The 13,392-nt window shown below is 34.3% G+C and overlaps 1 protein-coding gene across 1 annotated transcript; it reads left to right on the top strand.

Moving 5' to 3' along the window:
• Window positions 1–7,556: 7,556 nt before the first annotated feature.
• LOC134231328 (transcription factor Sp5-like) lies at window positions 7,557–10,537 on the top strand. Its single transcript, XM_062713281.1, has 2 exons — window positions 7,557–7,749; window positions 9,273–10,537. Exons 1-2 carry the CDS (start codon window positions 7,702–7,704, stop codon window positions 10,299–10,301), a joined length of 1,077 nt encoding a protein of 358 aa, XP_062569265.1. The 5' UTR covers window positions 7,557–7,701; the 3' UTR covers window positions 10,302–10,537.
• Window positions 10,538–13,392: the final 2,855 nt, after the last annotated feature.

The raw sequence follows: 13,392 nt of genomic DNA, 5'->3' as shown, positions 1-13,392 counted from the left end.
TCTAGCAAAGGTTCGCCTTTAAAGTTGATAATTCACTCTAGAGCAGCTTACAAGATGTCGATAATCAAACTGATTTCAAAGACCGTTTTTATCTTGTTCGTTGTTCAAAGAGAACTGGTCTGCACATCGTATGTTGAGTAAAGGAATTCGTTAAAAACTATTCTGCGAACGTTGAGAGGAACTTTTATTTGTAAAAATGAATCCCCTTTTTTGCTGAATCTGTCCAATTTCTTGTTTGCCGTTTAGCAGTCGGACATTGTTTCCATCTTCTCAACTTAATCCTCGGGGTCAGACTGCGTTATTCTCACGAGAAGTATATTTATTTCTTTATACAAACAACTCAATTTCTAATCGACATAAAGTTTGAAAATATGATTGAGATTGGTCCTTATAAATCGGTAGATGTTAAATAAATACAGCTAGAAGATCTCTTAAAGACTCGATCGATTTGGTGGTATATAATTTGTGTCTGCATGTCTAAAATATTATTTCCCTTGGATACATTTAAAAATTTGTCACTGAATATGACCTACATTTCTCTTCCATGTAACCAAAATCCATCCTTATATCCATAACATATAGAGAATTTATTAAAGCTTATTTTGAGTTTTGTTATATACAATTTTAATGGTTATCTAACAACAGTGCTGATGACATACGTGATGAATAACTTTTCAATCATCAACTAATCCCTTACTTAAGTAGCAATATACCTTTGTCACCTGCAAATGGATTTATATCTCTCAATTGATGCGATACGGAAGAGCATGTCCTACTTCTGAACAATTTCTAAAGGGAAGTAAGTTAATTATTGACAAACAAGTTGACGAAGCAAGGATATCAGCAGTCTCTTTAAAGTCATCATTTCGTAAGTTCGATACAATGACCTTGTCAGAAAAAAACAATTTATCATTAAGTCAAATCTGACTGACTTTTTTCATTGTTATGGCATTATTTACATGTAGTGAATTGTCCAAGGATCCCCCATAACATGACAAGGAGCACACGGCGGGTGTGACCGGTCGGCTAGGGATGCTCACTCCTCCATGGCATCTGATTCCACCTCTGATGTTTTGGAGGTCCGTGTTTGCTCTGTTCCTTTTTTGTAATGTTTCATTACGTGTTTGAAATTTGAGCTCGAATACTATTCACTCAAAATATTTCACTCATATACAGACGTCACCGTATTCCGATGAAGAGCTTTAAATTTAGACCTATACTTGGCACTCAGGACCATTGAGCAGTGAGGGTTCTTTACCGTGCCAATGCCTACTGTGACACGGGACCTACGTTGTAAAGGTCATATCCGAAAGACCCTTGACTCTCACTTCTTATGTCGAGCGCTAGGCGAAGAAACAGTCACTACCTATGTTTACGTCTTAGGTTTGACACGGCGCGGCGAGCGAGAATCAAACCCGGGCCTCCCGATCACGAAATGAACGTCCTACCACTTGGCTACCATGACCGGTTCTTTATGAAATGAAGGTAACGAAGAGTGATGTTCATTCTCTTAGTCCATTACAGAACAATACAAATTATAAAAATCGGAGCAAACCAATTTATATAACTGTTGAAATTATTTTAGAAACTGAAATTTGCTGGGTTTTTTTTAAATTTCTTATATTTTTCTGTTAAAAAAAAATATCCCAGTGACACGAAAAAAAAATGCCTGGACAATGCCGATTTTCTTCATGAATAATGCATGTACAATATTACATGTATAGGCAATATGAACTGTGAATTGTCCTCTGCGTCTCTGCACTCAGTTTGGTACAACTTACGAACTCTTAATTGTGAGTTTGTTGTTTAAGTAGTTTTTACATAAAACGTACAAAACTAAAGTTTAAGCTTAAACTTAGCTATAGTTTTACCTTTATAAAAACGCAGCAAATATATAATATGGGAAAAAGACCCCCCCCCCCCCAATCCTTCTAGTACATTATTCTTTCAATCTCTTAATATTTGATTTAAACACATGCAACTCAAAATGTAACACCGCGAACACGACGCGCGTGAAAAATTTTCCAATTTTACATTAAACATTGGCTGACAACATCTACAAGGGAGCAATATGATGTTAGTGTTTATTGATTTTAGAAATAAAGTAACATTTTAATTAGTAATAAGGATTTGCAAATATGTTCAGAGCCGGAATAAAAATAACATTTTTGCCATTATTTGTTATTCATAGTGTTTATTTACAAAATAAACAATGTATCCTCCAATCGTCCTTTTCTCTCTTTTCCCAAAAAATCATCAATGTTAAGGAAAAGCAAAACAACGTCAATTTTCTGCACTTCTTTCTTGAAATCGTCTTTTTATTTGTGCGCATGCTCAATATCAACCCGACTCGACACTACCGCTGACAAATCCAGAATTTTACAAGAGTGAACAAGCTTAAGAACAAAGATGGCTGACAACATCTACAAGGGAGCGAAAATGATGTTAGGCAGATTTTTCCAGATTTTAATAAAGTAACATTTTAATTATATAAGGACATTGTCTAATATTTCAGAACCGGAGGCATAAAAATATTAATTTACTTAAATTTTTGCCACATTACATTTTTATTCATAGTGTTTATTTATAAGAAAATAAACAATAGATATTTGTCATTTCCTCCAATATCGTCCTTTTCCTCTCTTTTCCCAAAAAATCATCAATTTAAGGAAAAGCTAAACAACGTCAATTTTCAATGCACTCGAGTCGTGTTCTTGCCGTTTGATTAGGACGATACTGTGTTTATTTGTGCGCATGCTCAATATCAACCCGACTCGTCACTAGCGCTGACAAATCAAATACGCCCTTTGTTTTGGTGTTGAGATGTGGCGGGAAAGTGTTTGGCACATTGTAAAACGCGCTCTATCATACTCTCCTGGACGAACAGGTCGTAATATTCTTTGCTTTTAAGAAATCAATATTTCATCATATTTTTGAAAAACATCTATAGGAAATGTTTAAATATACACTTCATTTCAAATAAATACAGCAGATCCTGTTTTAAAAAGAGAAAGTAAAATTGTTGATTTACAACGCGGTCTTTGTTTTAGACTATGCCTAACACTCGTACCAATTTTCTCCGCACTTCAGTTATATCAGAGTTTGTCAATCAGGATTGGATGAAATATTTACCCCATTATTTATAAAATTTAATTTTACGATTATTGTGCTTTTTCTAAGCATAAAGACAATCTTTATTTAATATTGACTCGCCAGCGATATGAATATGATGAATGTTGAATATTTTTATTCAAATTGTTAACTCCGCAGAAACACACATTGACTTAAAACTTTCATATCATGTAACCGACCGCCTCCTGGCGGCCGGTAATTATAAAGGAGAACCAACACAAGCCTCTTCAATCAGAAGTAGGATCAGGTGTCATAGAGGAGTAGGAACCCCCCCATCGACAGGTCATACCCGCCGAGTTCTCCTCGTCATGGTCAGTAAACGGGAAAAAGACAATTAAGTATATGTATTTAACTTATTTTCCATACCAAATTGTATGTAAAATTTTAATTCAGTTAACTTTCAACATTACCACATATTGTTATTGTAAGCATTATCATTGTATCGAGTATAGAATTTACAAAATGTTGACCGAAAGGAAAACATTAATAACATTGTATCAACTTGTTTGTCAATAGCCCGCCTCTTCTTAGAAGTCGTCCATTTGTAGACTATGCTCCGGCTGATTGGTTCAGATGGAAGATATCAACGTCATATGCAGTTTTTCTGGTAATGCGTCAAATATAAAACTTGAGTTCAATGAGATATATCGAAGTATCGTAGTAATTAACATTTTGACCTTTTGACCCTTGCCTCAGAGCTTGACCCACTTTGTATAAACATAAACCTGAACCTAAACTTTTGAACAGTTAGTACTATGGGTTTCATATTTCACAGGTACTAGTATATATTTCTTGTTTCAAGACCTTTCTTTGGAAAACAATAGTTTTTACCTTTTGACCTTGAAGTTTGACCTACTTTAGTAAAACTACAGGTATAACCTTGGCAATTTAACTTTTAATCCGTTGGTGTTAGGAGTTTTATAATTCACATACATATTCCTTATGATCAGTCCTTCCTCTGTATACCATTACTTTGACCCTTTGAACACAACTTAGCAGTTTGAACAACTATTAAAAAAACTGTAACCTTGACCATAAAAATGGATGTTTATTGCTTGGGTTTTCATTTTTCGTAAGTACATGTATATTCACTGGCACAATTCCTCCTATTGGTAACAACATGTTTAATCTTTTTACCTTGATCCTGAACTTTGACGTGCACTTTACAAACTTTTATCCCCCACAAAAACTGTCACGGAGGGATCAGTGTTTCACAAAACATCCTTTTCTACGGATTTAGGGGTATATAGTTTTTGCACTGTCCGTCTGTCTGATACACCGTAGTTTATCGACAAAAACATAAACCTTGACCGTAACTTTTGAGTGGAGGGGTTTAGGCGTTCATGTTTCACAGGTTTATTCCTTGTGAAAAGACCATAACATCTAACCTCATGACTATGACCTTTGAGTTTGACCCACTTAATTAAAACAAAAATTTCCGAACTTTGACCTTGGCCATAACCTTTGAATAGTTGGGGCTAGGGATTTCATACTTTGGGTATAAAAATAATCTATCTTGACCTAAGAGTTTGACCCACTTTTGAAAATACTTTAACCTTGACCGTGACTTTTGAACCCTTAGTACTATGGCTTTCATATTTCACATGTGTATTCCTTGAGACAAGACCTCTTGATGTTGGAGTTTGACCCACTCTTGCAAACAATATAAAAATTTCAACCCTTGAGCATAAGTTTTATAGAGTTAGTGCAAGGGCTTTCATACTTCAGCTATGTATTCATTGTGACAAAACCTTTTCTAGGATGAAAATATTTTTGACCTTGACCTTAGAGTTTTATCCTCTACTAGAGAAAAATCTTGGCTTAGAAATAACTTTTGAATAATTAGAATTTAGACTTTCATATTTCTCAGTATTTATTGTGACAAGTCCTTCTTTTGAAAACTATTGATTGTGACGTTTTGATCATCCTGGCCTTGGAGTTTGACATAAATTTGAAAGTCTTTAACCTTTGCCATAAGATTTGAGCAGTTTAGGGTCATGAATTTACTACTTCACAACTTATATTTATTGTGACATGTCCTTTACTTGTGTATTATTGATTTTACCCTTTGACATTGGTGTTTGACCTACATATGAAAAATACATGCCATCGCGTATAACACTGTCAACGAATCTGTGTATCAAATTTGGTTTTACCCTTTGTTATGGTTTTATATATTTGTCATTGACCATAACGCTACAGATCCCGTAATGCAAAAAAGGTGCAATTTACGGCGCAATATGTTTTGCGCACATTTGGGTAGAAAGTCTCCTCTTTCTAGCATTATTTCTAGACACATTCTGTAGCCAATATGTATATTTTATCCACCTCCTAACCATTTATATTTGTCTTTACAGGCAATAAATTCGCTTGGAGTGAATTTTTAGCAATCTAACATATAATTTTAATCAAGTGAGTTTATTACTTGTAGAGACGACTATAAAGGGTGGGTAGATGGATAAAATATACAGATTAGTTAAATGATATGCCTAGAATTACTGAATTAGGGAGTGAAAGGTAGTTACTTGACCGATGCTGGAAAGTGGAGAAGTTCTCTTCAAAAGTGCGCAAAAAATTTTAAATTGCACCTTTTTTGCATTTTGTAGCGTTATGGTCAATGACAAATATATAAAACCATAACGCTACAGATCTGCAGCTAGTACACCAGACCAAAATTCTAAGTCTCTACAAATCTATTTGATATTACTGTAAACCAGTTACTTATCATATGTTGCGGCAGTTTAGCACTTTTTACTCATTTTTGATGGCAATAAAATCGTGCAAATACTTTAATTTTTCAATAATGAATATTTCGAACAAACTGAGTGAGATTTAGGAAATTTTCCGTGAGCTGGGGTGCTAATTGCTCTTCTTTTTTAAATCCTTAGATTTGAGTAAGCTAGGACCCTTTTGACTTCAGTAGTACCAGGAATCCTCGTGACCTAACAAAACAATTTCATATCTTTCTAGAAACTGAAAGATATAGAACTTCCAGACATGAACGCTTTTCAAACATGGGAACACAATTTGTGCGGAAAAATAAGAAAACATGAAAAGAAACGTATAGTCCTTTTGATGGTGGTTTCAAACCAAGATGAAACAGATCTCTTAAACCTGGCCTCGGTATGGTTAATCATTGGTCTTTGAGGGGAAATCTTTGGCGTGTTATTTTCCAATCCCACTAATATTTCTTGATGGCTATCAGTGATTATTAGCAGACGTTACCCAGTAGGTCCCGCCAAACGAACACGTCTGATAACAGGTATATCACTTCATGTTATAATTGTGAATCTTTGAAGAATAATTTCTTTTTATGAAGAATTATGGTAGATTTCTGTGTTGAGAACATTTTCTCCGAGATCTTTGTAAAGCGCTCGAGACGCAAAGTCGGGCTTTATGAGGTGATAAAAAAGAAAGAAAATAGATGACGTCATGTCCTCTTGAGCACCTGCTCAAAGCGAGGTGTTTAAATAACATTAATCTAAATGGCAATTAATAGAGAAGAAAAGGCAGTCTTATTGAAAGTTTGAGGTGGATGTCATAACTGGGTTTCCGGGTGATTCGGGCCTCTGTCGGTGTATGTACTGTTAGGGTTACGTCAGTGTTTGTCTCATATGGAGATGAAAGACATGACATTGTGACAAATGTTGGTTTGTTGTGACAAAAACCTTTACCAAACTTGAGACGCATCCTTATAGCTGTTGCCGGGTGAAAAGTGTGGCTTTCCTGTCATCTTATTCTTGCGTTATATTACATGCTTTATTCTAAAGAAAACACATGATACAAGATCATCATCATACTGTTTAACAGACAGACAGACGAAGGAAAATTTACGAGCACAACATGTATAAATATTTCAAAAAAGTTGTTTTTAAAGTAATTCACTCCACAATCTTAAAAGCCCTAAGAGAAGTCAACTTTAAATCGGACCACAAACACTGAAAAAAACTTAAATGTCGTCGTCGAGAGCTAGATTTGCTTTAACATTCCTGATGCTTCTACATCGCATAAGAAATTAATCTTGCAGTATTTTATCGATGTGCAGTCTTGTGTATTGGTCTCGCTGGTAGCCCCGTAGGTGTGGATTCTAGCAGCAGTGTGGGGCTACCTGCCATATTACCTGAATGACTGCCCTGGTATTTGCGCTTTGATCTCTCCAATCCAATTATTTATGTGTGTAAACGTCCTGCGTGGAGATTACTTCTCCGCCCTCGACAACCCCGTTAATAACAAGTTATAATCGCCTCTATTATGACTGTAAACAATCTCTCTCTTAGAACTTTGTATTTTGAAAGGATTTAATTTCCTTTTAAACTAACCCGCCTATAGATTTCAATTGGCTCACGGCAAACTTCAAAGACATTGTCAAGTGTTTTGATTGGCTCGCGGAAACATCAGAGAGATTAGGCAGGGGTAAACTATTTACGAATTTTAACAAGAAAAACGTCGAATTTATACAAGACGCAAAACGACGGTACATTTTTCGCTTTAACTTGTTGATGTCTGGATGTTAATTTTCACAGGTTTTAATTGCTTGTGGGCCTAGAACACGTGTTTATTTTAACGAGCATGGCTACGGCGCTTGCACCACCCCACAGCTTCCCCCCTTCTTTACAGGTAAGGATTTATTGTTAATAAATTCTTCACCTCTTAATATTGTGTTTTTAACAAACTTGATTTTTATCAGTTCCACAATAGAAAAGAAACGAAATATGAACAATTTATAAAGCTAATGATTAATTCATAGTTTTTGCATTCTTATTTAATTTTCATTGTGCGTGTGATTGTGTTACAATTTATTCTGCGAAAAGAAATGTATAGTAAAACTAAAAAAAAACTTTTCTTTGAATTTGATATATATAATTATATTTTAATAAAAATTTACAATGGGATGAGACACAAGTTTTAAAATATCAATTGGTCTTCTCCCTAAATAATTTAAATAAAATTCCTTTTAAATGTCATCTTATTTAGTTATTGATTTTGAACAGCCAGCATATTTGAAAAATTTCAATATTTAAAGTCTATTTGTTACATTTATCAATACCTTTTTCCAATTGTGAAAATTGATTTACTATCAGATTCAAGTACTTCAATTTAGCTGATAATAATAATAATAATTTGGAAATAGTAATGAGTCTTCATTTATAAGTTGATGATGGCACAAGAGACCAATAATTGTTTTAAATAGTTTGCATCTTTGTTTAAAAAAATACATTTTATTGTTTACTAATGAAAAATATTAAAACTATGATCAAGAAAACTGTTTTTAACTCATCGTCTCCGACCAAAATAAATAAATAAAAAATAATAATAATTAATCACAGGAATTATTGGTATGATGTCTGCGATGAAAACGTTGTAAATTTCTTTCCCATTATTTAAAAAAAATGCACATTAATTTTGCATGATAAATGTATATAGATACTTCAAAGGGAGACTCCTATTTAGAGCGACACCTATTAGCCCCTAACTTTTTTCTTCTTGGACAGCTGCATCCAGGGGACAGTGTAAAATGTGTAACCAACAAATGTCTGACCCCCGGGGGACCACTTCACCTACCACAGACAAATTCAATCTCATTAATCAACATGTACATGTTCGGGTTGAAATGTATCTTTATCATTTAAAATCTTTCCACGAAGGCTCTACCGCACCATTGTATTAAAACCAGCTTTTAATGTACGTTAACAGTGTAGGTATTGACAATAGTTTTTTTTTTCATCCTGATAGGATATAGAGCCACTGAGAATTGGGGAGGGGGAGGAGTGGGGGGGGCTTAAAAGGTTATCTTCAAGAAGCTGAATTATTATTCTAATGTCCATATTATAGAAAAAAAATCAGATATGAAATTGTTTTAGTGACAAATTAGGCTGTGATTGAATTTTCCAAGAAAATATATGTTGAAAATATGAACGATGGAACATAAATTTTACAAATTTATTTTTTTTAATTGTTTTGTTTCACGAAAATTAATTTTTAACATTTTATATTTTCCCTGAAATGCATCTTTTCCATTTATATTCTTCCTGATAAAGGATAAAGGAGGTGGAGAAATTATTAGTATAAGCTTTGAAGCCTTTCTTTATATTTGGATTAAAGAAATTGCAAGATAATTATTTATGCTGTATATTTTTCAGTACCCTCCACTTAACGACCCCTGCATAAGCAGTCGCCATATGGAGCACATGATGTCCCATAACTTGTTGAGACCTTCCGAAATAGTGCGTCCAACACCGAACCACCCCATGCAGATGTGGCAAAATATTAGACCCGCCGACATGATGCCTCCCTCCCTTCGCTCACCTTTACACCCTCTGCAACAAATGATGGCCTCAAATGTCTATCCTAACGAACAGGTTCAGCGAGAAGCATTTAATTATGATCTTCATCAAGCTCGCCTGAGACAACAAGAATTTCTAACAAGTGACAGACCATTCTTACGAACCCCCACAACGCCCGTGTGTCCACACCCCCAGTTTTCTCCCGTGTCCCCATCAATCCCCCACCAACCAATCCACAAACAGTTATCCCCACCCCCGGCCGCAGAAGCGGAAGTCCCATGGTGGAGTGTTCCGACTGTCCCAGAAATGAAAATGAGGCTGACATCCCCCGCGATGGTGTTCAGCCAGCAGACGATCGGGGACTACCCTTTCCGGTCTCAGTATCCTCTTTTACCGGGGGTCAAGCCTATATTGACCCCCACTCGTCGTTGTCGGAGATGTCGGTGTCCTAACTGTCAGTCTTCCAAAAACAGCGAGAGTCCAACTAAAAAGAAACAACATGTATGTCATATCGCTGGATGCGGTAAAGTTTACGGGAAAACTTCTCACCTAAAAGCGCACTTGCGGTGGCACTCTGGAGAAAGACCATTTGTTTGTAACTGGCTATTTTGTGGCAAAAGCTTTACGCGATCGGACGAGCTACAAAGACATTTAAGGACACATACAGGAGAAAAAAGATTTGCGTGTAAAGAATGTGGGAAAAGATTTATGAGAAGTGACCATTTGAGTAAGCACATTAAGACACATGATAATAAGCGTCCAAAAGAAGAAAGTGTGTCCGAGAATGACCAATCGAACACGTCAGACGACGAAGATGAAGATATTGATGTGGACGGAATAGACGAGTTCGATGAAATTTGTGAGAATGTTAACATTATAGCTTAATACAAAAAATAAAGTGAATGTAGTGTGTACTCGCTCACTGTTATGTATACAACAAATGGTGCAATGCAACGTTTACTGTGATTGAAATCTGTGAGTGCTGCTATGTTTTGACTTATTTGTTTTAATTTTAAAAGTGCTTATCTTTACAAATTACTTCATTTTGAATAATTTATATTTAGTTGTGTAAATTAAATGAATTTTAAAAATCGATTTTACATTTAAAAATGTATGAAATTTATTCAGTATTCACCAGTTTTATAAATTATAAAACTTTTGACATGTGTTGTTTTCCTGGCATTCATTCATTCGTTCAATTTACTGCAGTTTTTAAAATACATGCAACGTACATATACATAATTTACTAGTCTTCAAAATGAATGCAACAAAGTACTGCAAGTAGTAATCTGGCGCTGAACATTATTTTTGCAAAATCCAAAAAAGCTTAATTGATATTTCGAGGTGACTGCAGAATTCTACATGACCATAATTTTATCTGATGTATTGAAAATTGACGTAAAAATGATTTTTTTCCTTTTATCGATGTATCAAAGAAAACTTTGAAATACTAGTATACAGAAACATACAATGTTTACAGTTTCTGCTTCCTATAGAAAAATATTCAGCCATTATTAAAAATAAGTTGTAAGGATTATTGCGTTATCACTTCTTGTTTAATAATTTTAGAAAATGAAAATTGAAAAATGAAAATGAAAAAATAACAAATATATGTAGTACTAAATTATGTAACAATGATACATACGTATACCCGGTAGTATATCCCTTTTCTTTTAATTTTTACTTGTGTCAAAAATAATTATGAAAAGGATGGGATATGAAAAGCACTCCACTCACCTATTTTCTAATAGCACACTTGGGATTTAATGAAAATATCTTTTCATCTAATTAATAAATATTGAAATATTTTATCGAAATACATAAATTATCAAGATCAAAAGAGCCCCCTTCAATTTACATATGCTTTTTACAACAAAGCAAGTGGCTTTACGAGATAAAAAACTCGGCAAACAAGAACTACTAATCGAACAATCGGCATGAACATATGACTAAGTGGGAGAGTTTTCACACAGAAAACATATTGAAAAACATGAAAGTGAAGGATTTCGCATTGTTTTGCCTTATTTTGTCCCATATTTTGACTTTAAGAAGCAATAATTCGCATAAAACTATAAATTTCTCCCTTTGTCGTTGTTTAATTTCAGACATATTTAAAATTGTCCACAGCAAAGACCTCCCAACGACTCTTGAGATCAATTTCAATTTTGCACATTAGAGGAACACTCTTGAATACCCCATCCTAACAAGTATTTGATCTTAAACATTTCATTCTTTGATATAAGCAGATGTCTCATATTTCTAAACACAATCTCAAGATCACAAAGTTGGGATCTTGAAGCATATTGGGGATTCATATAAAAATGTAATTACTTTTCACGAAACACTTGAAAAACTCAGCGATCTGCGATCACGTTACTCTAGCTAGCGTGCAGCCCGTACCCTAATCTGAAATACACACAGGACCGACTCCAGACCTGCCCCGGACGCGACTTTTTGTCTTAACGTCGGGAGAATTAGCCACCCTTTGGGTCTTTTTGATGTCAGCTTTTGTCAACATTCGTTTCAGATTAATCTGGGGTTTACAAGGATCGAGTTAAACTTCGAGCGATGGTGGAGCTTTTTGAAGCTTTAATCTGACTGTCATCTCTTAACGTTTACAAGTAGGGGACGTTTTCTACACATTGCAATGCCCGAAGTAACAAAAGTTTCCCCACAGAGCTCACGGTGTGTTATCATTGCGGGAAATATATCGGGTTTATTAATACCCGAGCTCTACAAATGGTTCCTTGGTCTTCTGAGAGCCCCGACACCAAATACTAGATTGTCAAATCTTTTCGATTATGATATATGTAACGCATGTTTTTTGGGGAGTTGAATCACGTTTTTTAGACGATAATCCTTTTGCGATCTTTGATTTTAAAAGCTTGAGGAAAAAAAGATCAATAAAGGCTTCAAAGATCAATCTCATTAAAAATAAATTTATGCCGTGTAAGACTTGAGTCCTGACATTTGTGTACATGATATCCAAAGTCTCGGAAGAGACAGTAGCTCTTCTGGTTTATAGCATTGGTTCTTCTATGTGTATAAAACCATTTTTTGTAATCGATTTGTTTCTGAAAAATAACCACATTAAGCAGATAGATTGAAGCAATAGCATGAAAACAAACATTTATGTGTATTGCACTATTTTGTGAGTTTCAAACGGAAAAAAGACCTACGATATAAAATATCAAACCACAGCACCACTTCTTCGATTTAGGAATCCATAAAAACATTAATCATTGAAATTAAATTTGAAGCATTATGAAAATTGAACAATACTTTATTTATTAAAAAAAACACAACAAAACAATGTTTTATAAGTAGTGTCTTCCCACAAATGTTTATCAAAATAGAAAAGTTTTGAAAAGTATATCAATACACAGAATCATGAATTCTATTTAATTATTATTTATTTTTTTAATAATGAAGGATATAATCGTAATCAGTTTTTAACTATATTAACAGAATCATATTTCTTAAACTTATCGTATTGTGTCGTTTATTAGTTTTCAATCTGAATTTCAATTTTTCATGTACCAACTTCAGTTTGAAAACTAAATTTATGAACTATCATAATAGTACACCTCCTAAATAACAAGAAATGTCGTCTACATGCTACATGAACCTAACGGTTTATGACAATGCTTGAAAAAATCTAACAATCTAACAAATTGAAAAAAAGATCCTTTTTGACATATTGAAAGTTTTTAGAAGGAAAAAAACACATGAAACTATTTTGTACTTCTTAGAATTCATAAAATTCTACATTGTATAAGGACAGAACCCATACTTATATTAGAACTTATGCTTATAACATTGAATTCATTCATGTTAATGTACCTGGGTGTCATTCGTATTACAAATAAAGCCACCTAAAACCCCGAATACAGAGAATTTAATTTAGGGGGACATGTTCCGCCTTTTTTACGTTTAAATCCTAGGTTTTGTGATAAAATCAAATAATTAGCACAAA

This window comes from Saccostrea cucullata, unplaced genomic scaffold, assembly GCF_032062105.1.
Source record: "Saccostrea cucullata isolate Sc308-1 unplaced genomic scaffold, CSIRO_AGI_Scuc_v1 ctg606, whole genome shotgun sequence".
Lineage (NCBI taxonomy): Eukaryota > Metazoa > Mollusca > Bivalvia > Ostreida > Ostreidae > Saccostrea > Saccostrea cuccullata.
This window is presented reverse-complemented; position numbering and strand designations above follow the sequence as displayed.

Bases quoted from the DNA above. Each gene is read 5' to 3' on its own strand.
- LOC134231328 (XM_062713281.1), top strand. From the start codon at position 7,702: ATGGCTACGGCGCTTGCACCACCCCACAGCTTCCCCCCTTCTTTACAG. The intron at 7,750-9,272 runs GTAAGGATTTAT...TATATTTTTCAG, and splicing joins GCTTCCCCCCTTCTTTACAG to TACCCTCCACTTAACGACCC.